We start from the raw sequence: 15,978 nt of genomic DNA, 5'->3' as shown, positions 1-15,978 counted from the left end.
GAGCTGATCTTCTGGACGCGGCCGTGCTGATAGGTTGCTTCGACTGTTACGATTGTAACTGTTCGTCGTTAGACCACTTATGGTATACAGGATGTCCCAAAAATGTCTCGCAATCCGAGACTGGGAGGTTGCTGAGGTGATTTGAATTAAGTTTGTTTTTGGCGAAAATGCAATCCGAGGCTTCGTTTGCGAGTTATTAACGAAAAAGAGTGACCAATGAGAGGTGAGATATGCTGGCGCAAGACCGCCGAGCCAATGAGCGGAACTGGGCTTCGTGCGCTCATTGGCTCGGCCGCCAGGCGCTAAGCTAGCTCGCCTCTCATTGGTCAGTGTTTTTCGTTAATAATTCGTAAACGAAGCCGCGGGTTGCATTTTCGCTAAGGAAAAAGTTACTTCAAACGATCCCAGGAACTTCTCATTTCCGGTTTGCGAGACATTTTTGGGACACTCTGTATATGTCAAGTTATTTCGATATTTTTCTTATTGTTCCGTTTTCGTTCCTTTTCTCTCTTTGTTTGTACGAACGCGATTGCTATATAAAATCTCTGTATTTGTTATTACCTCTTCTGTAACAAAGAGTTCCTCTACCCGTACACATGAATAAATTAATAAAAAATTAATTAACTTAATCGTTCACAATTACCCGTATCCAGAACCGGATGCGAATAATTTTTACTTCATAGGAAAAGCTGGTAGACATTCTTTCTTAACGCTAAGCCTACCAGTACCGGTCAATCGATCATTTAACAATTACTGTAAGTACAAGAATGTTTCACGTAATGTAATAAAAAATGTCTTCTACTCGAGAACATTTTCTGCCGAAGATCGCAGGAATTCTAAATAAATTCAATCGCGTTATTTCGCAAGGAAAATCGTTCCAGTCACTTTACGCAATTTTCGGACGATCGCCGCGGGGGAATATGAAAATTGATATTTAACGAACCGCCTCGCCCGTGTTAACGTGAGAGGCATTTACATGTCAACTCGACAAGTGCGACAGTTTCCGGCCCGATCGCGTGCGCGCGTTCTGACGGATTCAAAGGAGATTCGATTTTCGGATTTTTTACGGAACGAGAATGATTCTGCGAATCCCGCGGTAGGAATAAACCTCGTCCGGGTAAATAATTCGACTTCGGTATAATTGAACGTTACGGCGGTACGGGGGAAGACGATAACAACGAGGCCGTCGTTGCACCATCCAGAAGGCGAGTCGTTACCGAATTATTTCGAGGAGAGACTGACAGCCGGTACCAAAGCGCGATGGTTAGGGGCCTTCACGGACAATGCGAATCTGTAATTATAAGCGCGCCGTCTTCTGGCTGCCAGTTCGCCTCCTCCTCGTCCTCCTCCTTCTCCGTCGCTTCCTCCCCTGTGTGCCCGTTCCGCCTTTTCTTTCTTTTTCCTCACGTAAAATCTCTTGCAGCCCTGTATTATCGCCTTAAATCAACAGAGCCGCTCCTAAGGTCGGTGCCAGCGTGCTCCGAAAGGAGTTTCGTGGCCATGGACGGGCCCCCGAAACCGGCGAGATGGCACGAGAGGGACTTTAATAGTAGGTCTCGCATAATAACCCACGTCCCGGGGCCCCAAACTGATTGTCATTGCAGTAGATTCGATCACGTGAGTCGGCATTATCAGTGTAGCGCCAGTGGCGTACGGAAACCTATCGGTTCGGGGAAGAAAAGGGTACGGGGACCGTCCGGCACCCATTCGGATGACGCCAGTGGAGTTGCAACGTCTATGACCGTGCGGGTTTACGAGATTTTCGAGAAGATATTTCAGGGACGCCGAACTCTCAGGATCTCCGCTGTTTCCAGATTGTTCGAAACGAATTCGGGACTTTCGCTCGGATTTTTTTTATCGCGAGTAGCAATGACTCGGTGCTATTGTGATTGAAGACTTTAGATTTGAAGACCTGGAACGTCATTTTTAAAACGGACCCTCTAGCTGGGCCCTTAAATTCGACACTTAGTCAGTTTTCGAAAACCAACCCTATCTGACCATTCGTTTGTTGGTCTAGAAATGAATGGGATCCTTTAAGGACACGCTTATCGTTGAATTTAACTTGGTTATCATATTTAACATGAACTATCCTTTGATTGAAAGTTTAGTCAGAATAAGTTACATACATAGATAATTCTCTCCAGGCTCCTTTGTTGTTCGATCTGAGCGAATAAATTTTATCGATCAAAAGGATCCATAAGCCGCCCCCTAAAAATCAAGCTTACGGCATCATCTGTGACAGTCTAAGGCAACCGCAGTGATTCCATTGCACATATTCAGTCGGTATCCTGAATTACTTCTTAATTTTCTACACATTTCAAATCATTTTGGTAAGAAACATCGGCGTTTTTTCTTTTTTATCAGGAATAGCTTTATTTAAAACTTTAGATAATTTTGTTATATAGTTCGATTATTTAATTTCTTCGAATGTACTATGACAAAATTTCGACCAATCAAGCATACATACATTTAATTGTTCTGTAAATTGTATTCTTGTAGGATGAAAAGTGTATAAATTAGAAATTTTATCTCTTCCTATAAAGATTAATCGAAACCAACCACCAATTTATTTTGTTCTTTGTCGATGTAAATTCATGCAAGTGCAATGCAAAAGGCGACAATAATTGTTCGCTTCATATGATTTAAAAAGAAGGGTGTTTTTTATCTAACAAAGTAGCGATTTGTCAATTACTAGACAAAAGCATAAATAAAGTACATCTCGTTTGTGGCAGAAGCACAAACAAGGTATATCGTGTGTGCGACAGAACTACTACTACTAGCGACATCTATGACAAAATGCCAGAACTTTTACCCCGTTTAACAATATAGGTGTCTGCCAAATGCGCCTCTTTCTCTATTTTCTATTTTATTATGCATATATCTTATATTTATTATATACAAAATACTCAATTTTAGCTAACAAATCTAGCAATAATTTTATTTGCAGCTTTTTAGCAAATGGTTAATAAGGGAATTACAATCAATACATCATACAAAGGGAAAATCAATAGCACCACGTGGGTCTACTCTTTATTGCATTTCATGTGCACAACTATTGGCGGTTTAATAACAATTTTAATCGCTAATTACTTTAAAACGAAGCCGCGATCATGATTTTTTAAATTAAAAATCATTGCCTTACATTGTCGCGAAGAATGTATCCATAATTTTTGTTTACCTGTTGTCCAACAGCCTATACGTATATATGTATCGAAAAGTCTTGCGTGCAACCGAAGTACGTATGCAACGAAAATATTCGTCTTATTTTTGGGAAGATAAAAGTAAACAATAAAAGTAAAGCATATAAACGGAAAGATGTCACGATTATTGACGAACACCAGTCGAAGATTGATGTTAATGAAAAGTACAAGTTATCAGGTAACACAAACTATCATCGCATTTGAAGGTTACGTTTTCGTATTTCGTAATGCTCCGAATGAAACTTAATCACTTGAAATATATTTTTATTTAGAAAATAAGAAAGTCCAGGTTCAGTCGACTTGCCTGTAATATAACAAACAGTTCTTTGAGGAATCGTAGTGTCTTCGATGCTACCACATACTCTAAATTTGTCGGAATTATTTCCGTTCGATATCAAAGCACGACTGGGACGATGCTGGCCGAAAATATAACAAATATACCTGGAGGTATGTATGTGCATACCTATGTTTGCGTTTGCAAGTAATATACGTTGAAATGTATTTTTATAGCATCGACTGAACCACAAATTGAGGAAGTAGTAAAAAATCAAATCACAGAAACAATCTCAGAACAAGCTGCAGAACAAGTTACAAAACAAGTTGCAGAAAATGTAGCAGCAACAGTTACACAAAATGCTTTATTAAGCGAAATACCAGGTAAAATAAATTTTCTGTTTATTTCAGTAAGTATACTGTAGTCGCAGCAATGTTAATGACATTAGGCAATCATGATCATATTTTTAATTTTTACTTTTATTACTATCTATAGATTTACCAAAAATACCAGAATCTATAACTGCATTAACAGTAAATGGCGAACCCACTTTGGAAAGTATCGGACTGGGTGGATATTTCCCAATTGGATGGGTACAACATGCTTTAAACGCATTGCATACTTATTGTGGCTTGCCATGGTGGGCAGCAATTGGCGTAGGAACACTCTGTGTTAGATTTGCTTTGTTTCCACTAGTGATTAAAGTACAAAGAAATTCTTCAAAGATGAACGAATATCTGCCACAAATGCAAAAGATGCAATCAAAAATGATGAAAGCAAGACAGAATGGAGATGAATACGAAAGTATGAAATCAATACTCCAATTTGTTACTAAATATAAGCAATTATACTGTTATTTTCAGCTGCTGCATGTGCTCAAGAGTTATCTAAGTTTATGAAGGACAAGCATATTAATCCACTGAAAAATATGGGTTTAGTTATGTTACAGGTATAGTTCTGATTGTATGTAAGACAACATTCATTTTTAAAGAACAGCATCTAATCTACACGTTTATCAGTTTCCTGTATTTCTTTCATTCATTATTGGTTTGAGACGAATGGCAGAAGCACCAGTTGAAAGCATGAAAGAAGGAGGATTATGGTGGTTTACAGATTTAACTGTCTATGATCCATACTATACTCTTCCTCTAGCTACTTGTTTAACAATGTATGTATCGATGGAATACAGTATTATGGTGAATCATGGGACGAATATGGGTTTAGTATCATATTTTATGCGAGCGATACCGATTGTTACATTTCCGATAATATTACATTTCCCAGCGGTAAGATATTATTCTTGGCTTGAACTTGTTTTACTCTCGATGTATTAACCGTTTCACTATTTATTTATTATTACAATATTTATTAGTCTCAAAGTTTCACTATATATTTATTATTCCAGGCTATGCTGTGTTATTGGTATTCAACAAATGTTATCACTTTCTTGCAAATTTGTTTCTTAAGAATAACAGCAGTGAGAGCATGGTTTGATATGCCACCCATTGTAGTACATAAACCTGAAGATCTCCCAATGAAACCGAAAGGCTTCAAAAAAGAACTGGATGAGAGTAATTTTCAATAATGATCATAAACTTAATGTAAAACTTCATAAGTTATATTTTGAATATTTTTTTCAGCTTGGACTAATTGGAAAATAACAAAAAAAGTAGAAGATAGAGAACGTGCAGATGCAGTTCAGTTTAATAAAGCAGGAAAAGGTCCTTTAAAGAAAACATTTAAATATGATCCAACGAAAAACCCACCCACAGCAGCACAAATTTTAACAAAGAAAAGATAATACCAGATATATAAATCTTGTAAATACTTAGCATTATTTAATTCCTTATGAGCTATTTATTATAATTGTTCCCTGCTCTTAGAATAAATGATAGTAACTTCAATCAAAGGATATATGATTGATAAACAATCACCTTTACTTTATTCTATAGTTACAAATAACAAAATAATCCATATAATATTTGGTAACATTTAAGATGTTCACATATTATGTATACTATTGTGCATTAGAATATTTCATATGATCACATAATGTATATTGTATAGTTTAGTAATCAACATTTAATTCCAACGCACTGATTAATTACCTCAAGTAGGTGATTATTTTCTAGAGCTGCTGCTACTCTTTCCTTGTCAGCGAGTTGTTTGTTCACTGCACTTTCTGACATATGAGTACCTGGTGTAATTTCAACATTGACTTTGAACCTTGATGGCAGAGTTCTTAGTAGCTGAACCCTGATTGATAAACCAATAAGTGTTGCCATACTGCAGTGTGGTATTGTTGGTGTAAATTTCACAATAATCTTGCTTGCTCTATTATCAATCTGTAATGGTACATTCTTGAAAACATAGGAATGGTGAAAGTTTCTCCACATTATTGTTACCTCAATTAGATTCTGCTCCACTACATTCAATTCTTCTAGTGTTAAAGGATGTTCAGGATCGTTGATGTTTCTAATAAGATCTAAAAATAAAATTGAACGAGAGAAACATAAGTTGTCATTGTTTTACTCGTGTATCGATAGAAATTTCGAAGTACGAACCGAAGATTTCACGCGTGTCAAATTCATCAACGATATTTTCATTTTCGTCATCTGCAGTAACTATCCTTTCATCAATTTTTTTGTATAACTTAGGATTAATATTCTCTAGTGTATCTGCCATTTCTTTAAACAATTCAGATAAAACTTTAACTGTTCGAGCACGTAACAGAGTACTTTACTGAATAATTTTTGTCACAGTACAGACGCGGAGGATATAAACATAAGATTGAATCTAGCATGTGGCGACATCTGGTGACAAACTTATTGTTTATGGCCGCGCATGCACAGTATCAGCCATTCCATGGTGTCACATGGTGTAAGCGGTCAACACATGGTTAATTTTGCAATAGTGAATAGTTAATATATTACAGATAGTGAGCCTATTTTTGAAATATTTTTATTTGTGTAGATTTAATGAGTGTCGACAGCATTGTTAAATATACATAACCAGTTACGAGAGTCTATCATTGCAAGTTAGATTAGTTCAAAAGGTAAGATTATATCAAGTTTTTTCTATCATATTTTTATCTGGACCCTTTTTAACTTTGTTATATATTTTATTGAAGATTCAAAATGGCTACATCTCTTGCGGAACAGTTGAAGAAACTGAGAACACCTCAGACTAATATACTGCTGCAGGATACAAAGCGTCCTAGCTTGCTCTTCGATCCTAAGGAGGCTGCCAATTTAGACAGAGAAACAGTCTTAAACATTGGTGAGGATTTTAATTTATTTGTGTATAATTTAATATAGTAATTCCTTTTCTATTGTAAGTAATGATTTAATAATATTTGTGTAGGTCAAAATGGACTTCAAGAATTAGCGAAGCTATCAGATTTGTTTTTGGAATTTGAGAAGACACTCTTCGCACAAAGTTCTATTAGCCTTGAACGTTCTGTGCAAGATTCTAAAGTCAACAAGAAGCTGAATGGAGAAATTGAAAGGTTTCTCATTCTCTCATCCCCATATTTTTTACTCAACAATGCTCATAAAGCACTCGAATGGTTGATATACAGATTTCGTATACATGAATTCAATAGGGATCAATTTCTTTTATTAATATTACCTTATCACGAAACTCGAATGTTTGTGAGGGCATTACAGTTGTTAAATTTGTCAGATGAAGCTGATAAGTGGCATTGGTTGAAACCTCTTCAAGAGCCTGGTGTTCCTTTAGCTTCTGTAACATTAATCAATCGTCTTGGTAGTGATAATGGTCTTTTAAAGCTTATTTGTAGTCATGTTGTCAATGCCACAAGAGTGTACTCAGAAAAAGCAACTTGTCTAAGCACTCTATACGCATTTTACACTACCTCCATTTTGGGAATTATCAATAAATTGTCTACAATATCAGAAATTCAGATGGGTCACATATTACCGACCATTTTAAAGGGCTTAGAAACTCCTATAGGTGATTTTGCAGCTAGCACTTACATGATCTTATCCATGTTAATGAGCAAAATGAGATTAAACAATGAGACTACCGAAAAGTTGCTTTTGAAAATATTCAAGAAAACGCATTTGAGGGAAGAAGCATTGATCTTGTTATTTTTTATGTACAATACATCTGTTCATTCACTGACTACGGTGCCGAAGAGCCTTGCTATTAGATTATCAGAATTGTCTTGGTTTATTCCACTGGCGATAAAGCTTCAGTCGTCCAATACAAATGCACTGAAGTTCATCGTACCTCTAGTGCAAACTGGTTGTAGTGTGATCATGGAAAATCCATCAGCAACGTCGAAAGTTCAGAGCATGGTGAGTGATATTCTGATACGAGTGAAACTAGACAACAACGGCGTGGACAGCATATTATCAAACGTTTTGGAAAAAGAATTTCTGACAGACAGCGCGTCAAGTGCAGCCAAGAATTTCTTAATGAGACTGTGTCAATGTCTGGAGAAGACCTATCCAGAAAGATTCGACGATTACTTAAAGCGTCTTATGAAACGCAGCGACAACGACAAAGACTCCAAGCTAGCATTGCAGTTTCTCACATCATGGCACTTTGGAGCCAAAGATACACAGGATTCCATGGGAATACTAGACAGACTAATCCACATTAGCCCAGAGCAGAGGATCATGGCACTGGAGTCTCTAGCAAGGAAGAATATAAACTTTCCAGAAAGTGTCCGGCAAATGCTGACGAACACGCTGTTAGCTAGGTTCAACGATAGCGAGGTCAACGTGATTCAGGCTCTGCTATCCATACCCACCGGCCGTTTAACGAGCCTCATTCCCGTAGACATGTTAGTCGACGAGATAAAGGTATTGCTTTCAACATGTCACAGCAATCATAGAAAAGTATTAGCGAAGCCAGCGCTTAAAATCCTCCTAGAACTCTGTGACGTAGGAGACGACACTAGCATCTTTATCACCGCTTTGCCATATCTGTTTCCGAACGATGATACAGATGTATTAATCGCGATGGAAGTACTACAATCAAACTTCGGTAAGAAGAATGCCTACATGCAGTGCGTTCAAAAGGACTTAGGTGAATCACCTAATGCAGAGGCAGTATCATCAGCAGCTTTCCACAATATACTAAATTGGGAGCTGTTGCCTTGTGCTGAAAGCATACTAAGTGCCATGAAACAACAGATGGCCCATGGGGACGCAGGCTCCATGTTCTTTAAGATGATCCTCCTAGGTTCCGTGTGCAGAGTGCCTGTTGGCTCTCTGCAGGACGAAATCGCATCAGAAGTCATCGAGATGGCCACAGATATGATCAAAAAATTCCCTCAAGTCAAGATGATTCAGAACTGCAACAATATAACTGGAGACAATATCCAGTGTGCCATCGAATTGACCTCGCAAGGAGTCTTACCGCTTCAAGTAGGCACATATGTTCTCGAAATGGTCCACAGACGACTGGACCTGAAGCTGAATTCCAAATTCGATTTTGAGAATAATCCACACCGGAGCAACTTGATTCTAAGACTTCTGGAGATGTTCTTTGACGGGATAAATAACAGACGCTGGTGCAAGCACTACTATAGGTGCTTGCAGATATTTTTTCAAAGACACTTTGCCACAGTGAAAGACCTGCTCTGCTTCTTGTCTCAGCTGTACATAAAACCAGTCAAGGTGCAGACATCGTATCACTGTCTGAAGATATCTTTGGTGCTTTTGGACCAGTGCAAGTCGATGCAATGGGTGTTTCAGGACAAGGTTTTCGTGATTAACTTACTGCTCTCGCTCGCCAGGGAGAACAACGATTGCCGAGGAGCTGCGATAGACGTCCTGAAGAAGCTTATGCAGACCTTTAACTTTTCGGTGGAACCATTCTCAGCGTTACTTCAAGAACTGAACAAACGTAGCCCGGAGATATCTCTCGATCCTGACCAATTGTCCCTATCTCTGTACGTCCTTCTTTCCCCAGATCCAGACGTGTGCGCACAGTTGAAATCCGACTTAAGGAAAAAGCTTCAACAAGCACAACAATTACTATTCCACGTAATCATGGACCCCGAAACCCCGATTCATGTTACGTCACAACTGCTGGACATTTTAGTCCATGTGAATGGTCCAACGATCCTTGAGCAACTGGCACCCCTAGGACTCCAGCTCCTAGAGACCTTAACCACAGAATCAAAGAACAAATTTGCCGGGAACGCACTGAAGAACATCCTGCAGAGATTCAACAGCGCAACAGCAAAGGCTCTGACTGTAAGGCATGTCTGGCAACTATTCGAGGCATGCGTAACGGAGCACAAGATCGAAGTGTTCGCAGAGAGTGGAGTGCAATATTCATTGAGCGTCATCCTCTTGAAGCAGATACAGAAACCCTTCTTTGAAAGCGTCGGCAAAGTGTCGTCCGACCTTCAGAGCATGATGCTGACGAAGCTGGTAGATGTGCTCTCCGACTGCGACATGAGCAATATCATCTCTATAGCTAATAGAGCAATCAGGAGGATACAGGTGAACGCGCGGCTGATAGTCAAGGAGCTGCAGAAGATGAAGAACCTCAAGAACGAGCAGATAACCGACCCTAAAGCAAAGCGGAGAAAACGGTTGAGTTATGTGCATAATATACCCAATCCAACCATAATAAACAAGAAGGAATGGAAGCATGGAGTCACGTTGTTGGAGTTCGTGCAGAGGGCGGACAACATCGAGCAAGAAGAACTGCTGTATCCGATTCTCTTTGATTTACTACGGACGTGTCTTAGCTTCGAGGAGCAAGGTCCCATAGAGTACACCAATCAACTCTTGTTGTCCACGATTCACAGGTTGGCTGTGAAAAAACTGCCCATGAGAGACGCTCATCTTCAGATTGATCTAATCACCCAGTGTATCAGGACATCGAGGAATCCTCAGACCCATCATCACGCTCTGTTGGTTCTGGTAGAGTTGCTGAAGATCGTCGACGTTCGATGCGCTCTGTACACTATCATGCCCATATTTACCTTCATGGGCAGCTCCGTGGTTCGACAGGACGATGCCTACTCGATACAGATCATCTCCAAGACCATCGAAACCGTGTTACCCATAATAAACGCGGCGGAAAACGAGAAACACGCCTGCGAGGTTCTGAGGACGTTCATCGTGTCCCTGCCGGACATTCCTGAGCACAGGAGGACGCCTTTGTTCGTGAAGCTGTTACAGCTGCTGGACAATCACTTGCATCTGTATTACCTACTCACCTTCGAGAGCCACGTTATCGCTAGGACAATGCGCATTACCAATCAGAAGACAGCCAGCCAAAGGCTCGAGTTCGCCCTGCAGGTGTCCCAGGAGTTCCCACCTGCCAGGCTCATCCGGGTCTGCATAAAACTTGCACAGTTCATGAAGGAACTACCGATCGATATAGACGGGGAAGAGCATCGGAAGGCAGCCTTGTCTTTCACGTACAAGCACGTCTTCGACGTGGCGAACACCACCCCGAAAAATCTGAGGCATTATAAATATACCCTGGTACAGTTTCTGAGCAACTTGTTATCGTCCACTGACTTCATCAACCGGATCGCAGAGCTGGATACCAGCGAATCGGATAGCATGAAGGTGTACTACGATCAGCTGATGGTGGAGTTGATTCTGTTAATTCAGAGCACTTCGAAGAACGCTGACAAACATCAGGGCAAGCCTATGGCGAAGTACTGGAAGGTGCTTCTGCATCATTTGTACGACGTGCTGGATCTGGTCAACAATTTGCTACCAAACGAAACCTTCTTGTTCAGCGTGAAGCGTCTGATGGAACACGAGTTGTTCACGGTGAACAGGAAGGCTCTGGAGCTTCTGAACGCCCGTCTGCAACAACGCAAGTTCGGCGAAGAGAGCTATAACGATCTGATGTGCCTAACCGAACCGCTTTTGACGATCATTCGGACCAAAGCGAAGTCCGAGACCCAGGAACAGGAGATCGTCCAACAAACTGTTCTGATAACGCTGAAACTGCTGGCCAAGTTGCTAGCTTCAGATAATGCTGCGGTGTTCAAGCCGATCCTCGAGACGACTACCGAGCTCCTGAAGACGAAAGAGGGTCCAGTGCTGGGCAGTGCGGCGCTCTGCGTCGCCGAACTGTGCAGCTCGATGCGAATTCATGCCATTCATAGCTTAAACAAGTTCGTCCCAGCTATCTTGCAGCTGTTAGAGAATCACTGCCATCAAGATGTGCCCGACGTGATACTGGTCAGCATAGTGAGCGCGTTGCAGAAGATTGTCGAATCCGTCGGCAATTTCCTGTCCCTCTACCTGGACCAATTACTATTCGAATTAGCAAGATTGAACTCATTGTACACCGATACTGAACATCCAAAGATCGGCGTGGTGGTTTCAAGGTTGAGAGCAACCACTCAGAAACTATCCAGTTGCATACCGCTAAGAGTGCTGCTACCAGCAGTGAACAGAACGTACGATACATTGCTCGGTAAAAGATCTTACGAGTGTGTACCTGCACTTATGACTGTCCTAGCAGAGTCCTTTAACAATGTTCAGCCAAATGAACTGAGTGCAGCCATTCCAGACCTAGGCACCTTCTTCTTGAAAGTCCTACAGCTACGAGAGGATTTGCCTAGCACTACAGAGAGCATGGAAACGGATGATCAACTCACGTTGGAGGATGTTGTGGTGGTCGAGGAAAGCGCCAGCAAGGCATTGGTCGCCTTGGTCTTGAAACTGAGCGAGGCCATGTTCAGACCTCTATATTACAAGCTGTACGACTGGGCCGCCAGGAATCCGCAACATAAGCAGCGGAGCATCACATTCTACAGGTTTGTTCGCCGTATCGTTTACCGTAACTTCATACCGCTTTTCAAATGCTTAGCATGTCACTGAGATAGCCAAGGGCAGCTGCATGGTCAAGGTGTCGCAGCTAGCTTGGCCATCTTAATAGGCAGTATATCTTTAAATGATTTTTTTAAACTTTGCAAATAATTTTTTTCCAGTAGGAAATACGGTTGAATTTAGATAGAATCGCGATCATCTTCTAATTTTTAGATTCAATTTTTCATCAATCATTCGTAACGTTCTATACTATTCGTTCGCAGACTCTCAGCAAACATAGCAGAGTGCCTAAAATCGCTGTTCGTGCTGTTCGCCGGCCACTTCCTCAAGCACGCAGCAGTGTTGCTCAAGAGCAACAATCCAGCCATCACAGAGGAGCCCCTAGAGATGACATTACCGGAAGAAACCAACAAAATCGAGTTGGTCGAGGCGATTTTGTTGACGCTCTACCGGGTCTTCAGCTACGACGCCCAGAATTTTTTGAACCAGGAAAGGGTGGAGACGTTGGCGCAACCTATCGTGGACCAGCTGGAGAACACCATGGGAGGCAGAGAGGAATACGAGAAGAGGGCCAGCGAATTGGTGGTTCCCTGCATTGCAGCGTTTGCTAATGCTATCGCCGATGACACCTTGTACAAGCATCTGGTCTACCAAACGTTGCTGAAAACTCGACACGCGAAACCCTACGTCAGAAGCGCCGCATTGAACGCCTTGGTGAGTCAAACTTTAGTCGTACTTACCTTTCGCAGCTGCTATTCAGTCCCGAAAACTGAATTCTAAATTATGGATTGGTACAACTTGGGCTTGGAATTTATCTTGTTGAAAAATCATAAAACCCGAATTTCTATTTATCGGACAAATTTGCGTTTTCTTAAAGCTATGCGCTGGTAGTTTCTCGGGTAGGAGAATGTCAAAGTTATCGAACCCTACAGGAAATTGTTGCTGGAATATCGTATAATCTGGATTTTTGGCCGGCAAATAATTTTGCATGAATTTGCATTTCTATAAAATTATACGCTGAAAGTTTTGGATGGAAGAATTTCAAAGTAATCGATCGTTGCAGGAGACATTTGTTGAACAATTATAAAATCTGGATCTCTGTCTATTGGACAGTTTTCTATTAATTTGCACTTGCATGAACACCGCGATAAATTTATTTTACTGTACGAGGCACGAAGACAGGCGAGAAGATAAGCTTTTAGGACCTTAATTATTTTAATTGGATAGTAAAATGTTAATGCGCGGGAGAACTGTGTGTTAACTGAATTGAATCGTAAACTGTCTTAACTCAGGTGGAGATCGTAAGGAAACTAGGGGAGGACTTTATGCCGCTGTTGCCGGAGACTATACCTTTCCTGGCGGAGTTGTTGGAGGACGAAGACGAAGCTACGGAGAAGTGTGCACAAAATGCTGTACGCACATTGGAGGACATCTTAGGGGAACCGTTGCAGAAGTACTTCTAAACCAGTCATAGCACTTATGGTAATTTACGCGAGAGGATGTCGAAGAAATTGGTGCAGAATAATTGAATAAAACGAATTAATTTTTACTTGATCGCACACACTCTTCTATTTCAATGAGAGGAAGGGAGATGAGAGGATCAATGAGAGAAAGACAATAAATGAATGAAATGAATTAAGAAAACATCAGTTTATTCTTAACTTAGTCACAATTTTTGGACGAAATATAGAATATATTATTTCCTTATATTATAATACATAACCGTAAATGGATGTGTTGTGTGTGTGTGTGTGTGTGTGTGTGTGTGTGTGTGTGTGTGTGTTGTATGTGTTGTGTATGTGTGCGTGTGCGTGTATATACGTCATATTGTGGCAACACTAGATAGGCGCCTGAGTTCTAACATTGACAGCGAATTTTTGCGTTTACGAGCGCATTCGGTATAGTCTTTCTTTGTTAAGTGGCTCCGAATAGAATCGCGCGATAATTTGCTTCTCGTTCGCGACGAGCATGCTTGTTTCTACGAAGAACGTTTTGAGTACGACGACAGACACGAATTTCGAAAAACCCCGACTCCTTGACGGCCATTTTCCTGCCACTTAAAACGAACTTGAGTCGCAAGAGAACGATCGAGGTCCATCGCGAGATCGATTCTTGGAGATCATCCTCGTAGAAAAATGCAACGTAGGCCTCCTCGCTGACGTTTCTGCTGGCACCGTGAACTTAATTGTCGATTATCCGACGAATCACACCTGCGGCACATCCGGCGAGTTCTGCAGAGCCATCTCCTCCCCTTGCTCTAGCGGTGGAACTTTCCTGGAAAGCGATTGTTCACGGTCAATCGAAGTCTTTAAGCATCGTTTTACAAAATTTTCTGGAACTGTTCAATTTCAATTCTATACAAATTTTTAGCACTCTAGAATTCTATAAGTTCTCGTATGTGAATCATTTTTGTTCCCAAACACCCTCCAACATAGATCAATCGTACAAAATGTTCTGCGAAGCAATTTTTACAATTAATCGTCGTCTCAATTCAGAATTTTCTAATTAATTTCGTTAGATTATTGATTCTAAAACAACGATACCCAAATTTCTAATTGACGTTGACTGTTGTGTTTAATTTTATTGGAATTCAGACTTTCGCAATTAACTTGCGACCGTTGATTTATTACTTGCTCGATATTTTGTAAGTTTTAACAATTACTGAATATTATTCGAACAGAATTGTATGGGAGTCAAAGGAAGTTGACAATACATGTTCATTTCTCCGAGGACTAAGAAATAGAGTCGGATGCATGAAGTTGGTTTTAATTGGTCCAATTAGACCAAGAACTTTGCCCACCTTTTTCTGTACTGGAAGATGATATAGACGATGATGGCGTTGCCAACGAACAGCAGTGCAATTAGGACGGTCGGCAGTACGACATCTGTAAGGTTAAAAGCAGAGAGATACGATTAGTGAGTATCTAGCACCACGTGCAGTTTTTCAGCGGCCTCACTTATGTTAGTTAGTGCACGGCCATCTTGGTGCACGCCTTCGAGCGTGGCACAGTGTACTTTGAACGGACGCTGACTAATCGGTCGAAGTTTGCGGTTAACGCGATCATTTCCGTGCCGAGTTCCCCTCAATCGAGGGTATATCAATTGTAATTAATAGAGAGAAATCGTGTTTCTCTCTGTTGAGAGAGACCGGTCACTATTGCACCGTCACGGAGCTGTTTGAACTTCGAGAACACCGACGACTATGAAATAGGTCACCGATGGTTTAGTACAAGTTGTACAGTTCTACAGTGCAGTTTGACGAACCATAACTTTTCCGACAGAGAATCGCAGCTATTGACCATTCACTTTTCCCCGTGAAAATATTATCCAAAATTGTCAGAAAAATATTTACGTTTCCTTACTGTCAAGTCACTGCTCGCGACAACGATTTCTTCAGTGAATCAACTGTTATACACATCCAGAACAGAAGCCCGGAGCTTGCTACTAAAAATAGTAATTCACAGAGCACATTCTGACCTAAAATACGTTTCAATGTGACCGTTGAAAAGAAACGCGAGAATAAAGAGGAATATCTGTTTCAAGGACAGAGTAAGAATCGATGCAGTCGAGCTTGAACTTGGCCCATTTGTATCTTTCATGGATGTTAATAAATGTAAATTGAGAGCGACCTCCATCCCGGATGAAATTAATAATTGCAGATCAATTCGCGGAGAAATCGAGTGAGCGAATGCAATAACGATCCTCAATTGTAGAA

At 40.7% G+C, this 15,978-nt stretch overlaps 4 protein-coding genes across 6 annotated transcripts in view; 2 read left to right on the top strand and 2 right to left on the bottom strand.

Annotated features, from left to right (window-relative positions):
* The first annotated feature begins 3,037 nt into the window (after positions 1-3,037).
* On the top strand, positions 3,038-5,383 carry OXA1L (OXA1L mitochondrial inner membrane protein). The gene is made up of 8 exons (XM_033479182.2): positions 3,038-3,378; positions 3,473-3,647; positions 3,711-3,857; positions 3,970-4,278; positions 4,338-4,423; positions 4,494-4,760; positions 4,880-5,045; positions 5,115-5,383. The coding sequence occupies exons 1-8, from the start codon at positions 3,316-3,318 to the stop codon at positions 5,273-5,275; spliced, it is 1,374 nt and encodes a 457-aa protein (XP_033335073.2). The 5' UTR covers positions 3,038-3,315; the 3' UTR covers positions 5,276-5,383.
* A 5-nt stretch (positions 5,384-5,388) lies between these two features.
* galla-2 (MIP18 family protein galla-2) lies at positions 5,389-6,263 on the bottom strand. Of its 2 annotated transcripts, none has more exons than XM_033479183.2 (3): positions 6,039-6,263; positions 5,880-5,959; positions 5,389-5,834 (listed from the first exon to the last, which is right to left on the bottom strand). In XM_033479183.2, exons 1-3 carry the CDS (start codon positions 6,157-6,159, stop codon positions 5,550-5,552), a joined length of 486 nt encoding a protein of 161 aa, XP_033335074.2. In that variant the 5' UTR covers positions 6,160-6,263; the 3' UTR covers positions 5,389-5,549. The 2 variants fall into 2 exon arrangements, with proteins under 2 accessions (XP_033335074.2, XP_033335075.2); XM_033479184.2 differs by having other exon boundaries at positions 5,389-5,819; positions 6,039-6,260.
* Positions 6,264-6,304: 41 nt separating this feature from the next.
* Positions 6,305-13,812, top strand: l(2)k09022 (HEAT repeat containing 1 homolog l(2)k09022). 2 transcript variants are annotated; one of them, XM_033479180.2, is made up of 6 exons: positions 6,305-6,372; positions 6,448-6,529; positions 6,605-6,753; positions 6,838-12,250; positions 12,527-12,977; positions 13,556-13,812. In XM_033479180.2, the coding sequence occupies exons 3-6, from the start codon at positions 6,612-6,614 to the stop codon at positions 13,724-13,726; spliced, it is 6,177 nt and encodes a 2,058-aa protein (XP_033335071.2). In that variant the 5' UTR covers positions 6,305-6,372; positions 6,448-6,529; positions 6,605-6,611; the 3' UTR covers positions 13,727-13,812. The 2 variants fall into 2 exon arrangements, with proteins under 2 accessions (XP_033335071.2, XP_033335070.2); XM_033479179.2 differs by having other exon boundaries at positions 6,371-6,529.
* Positions 13,813-13,894: 82 nt separating this feature from the next.
* Positions 13,895-15,978, bottom strand: part of LOC117225537 (uncharacterized) — a 48,096-nt gene continuing 46,012 nt past the window's right edge. The window contains exons 8-9 of the mRNA XM_033479181.2: positions 15,064-15,148; positions 13,895-14,537 (exon numbers count right to left, since the gene is read on the bottom strand). Coding sequence (XP_033335072.1) covers positions 14,468-14,537; positions 15,064-15,148 — 155 coding nt within the window. The 3' untranslated portion in view covers positions 13,895-14,467. The remainder of the gene's footprint in view (positions 14,538-15,063; positions 15,149-15,978) is intronic.

The sequence above is a fragment of the Megalopta genalis genome, chromosome 2 (genome assembly GCF_051020955.1).
Source record: "Megalopta genalis isolate 19385.01 chromosome 2, iyMegGena1_principal, whole genome shotgun sequence".
In the NCBI taxonomy this organism is placed as follows: domain Eukaryota; kingdom Metazoa; phylum Arthropoda; class Insecta; order Hymenoptera; family Halictidae; genus Megalopta; species Megalopta genalis.
The sequence above is the reverse complement of the archived record's forward strand: the minus strand, read 5'-3'. Positions and strand labels throughout refer to the sequence as shown.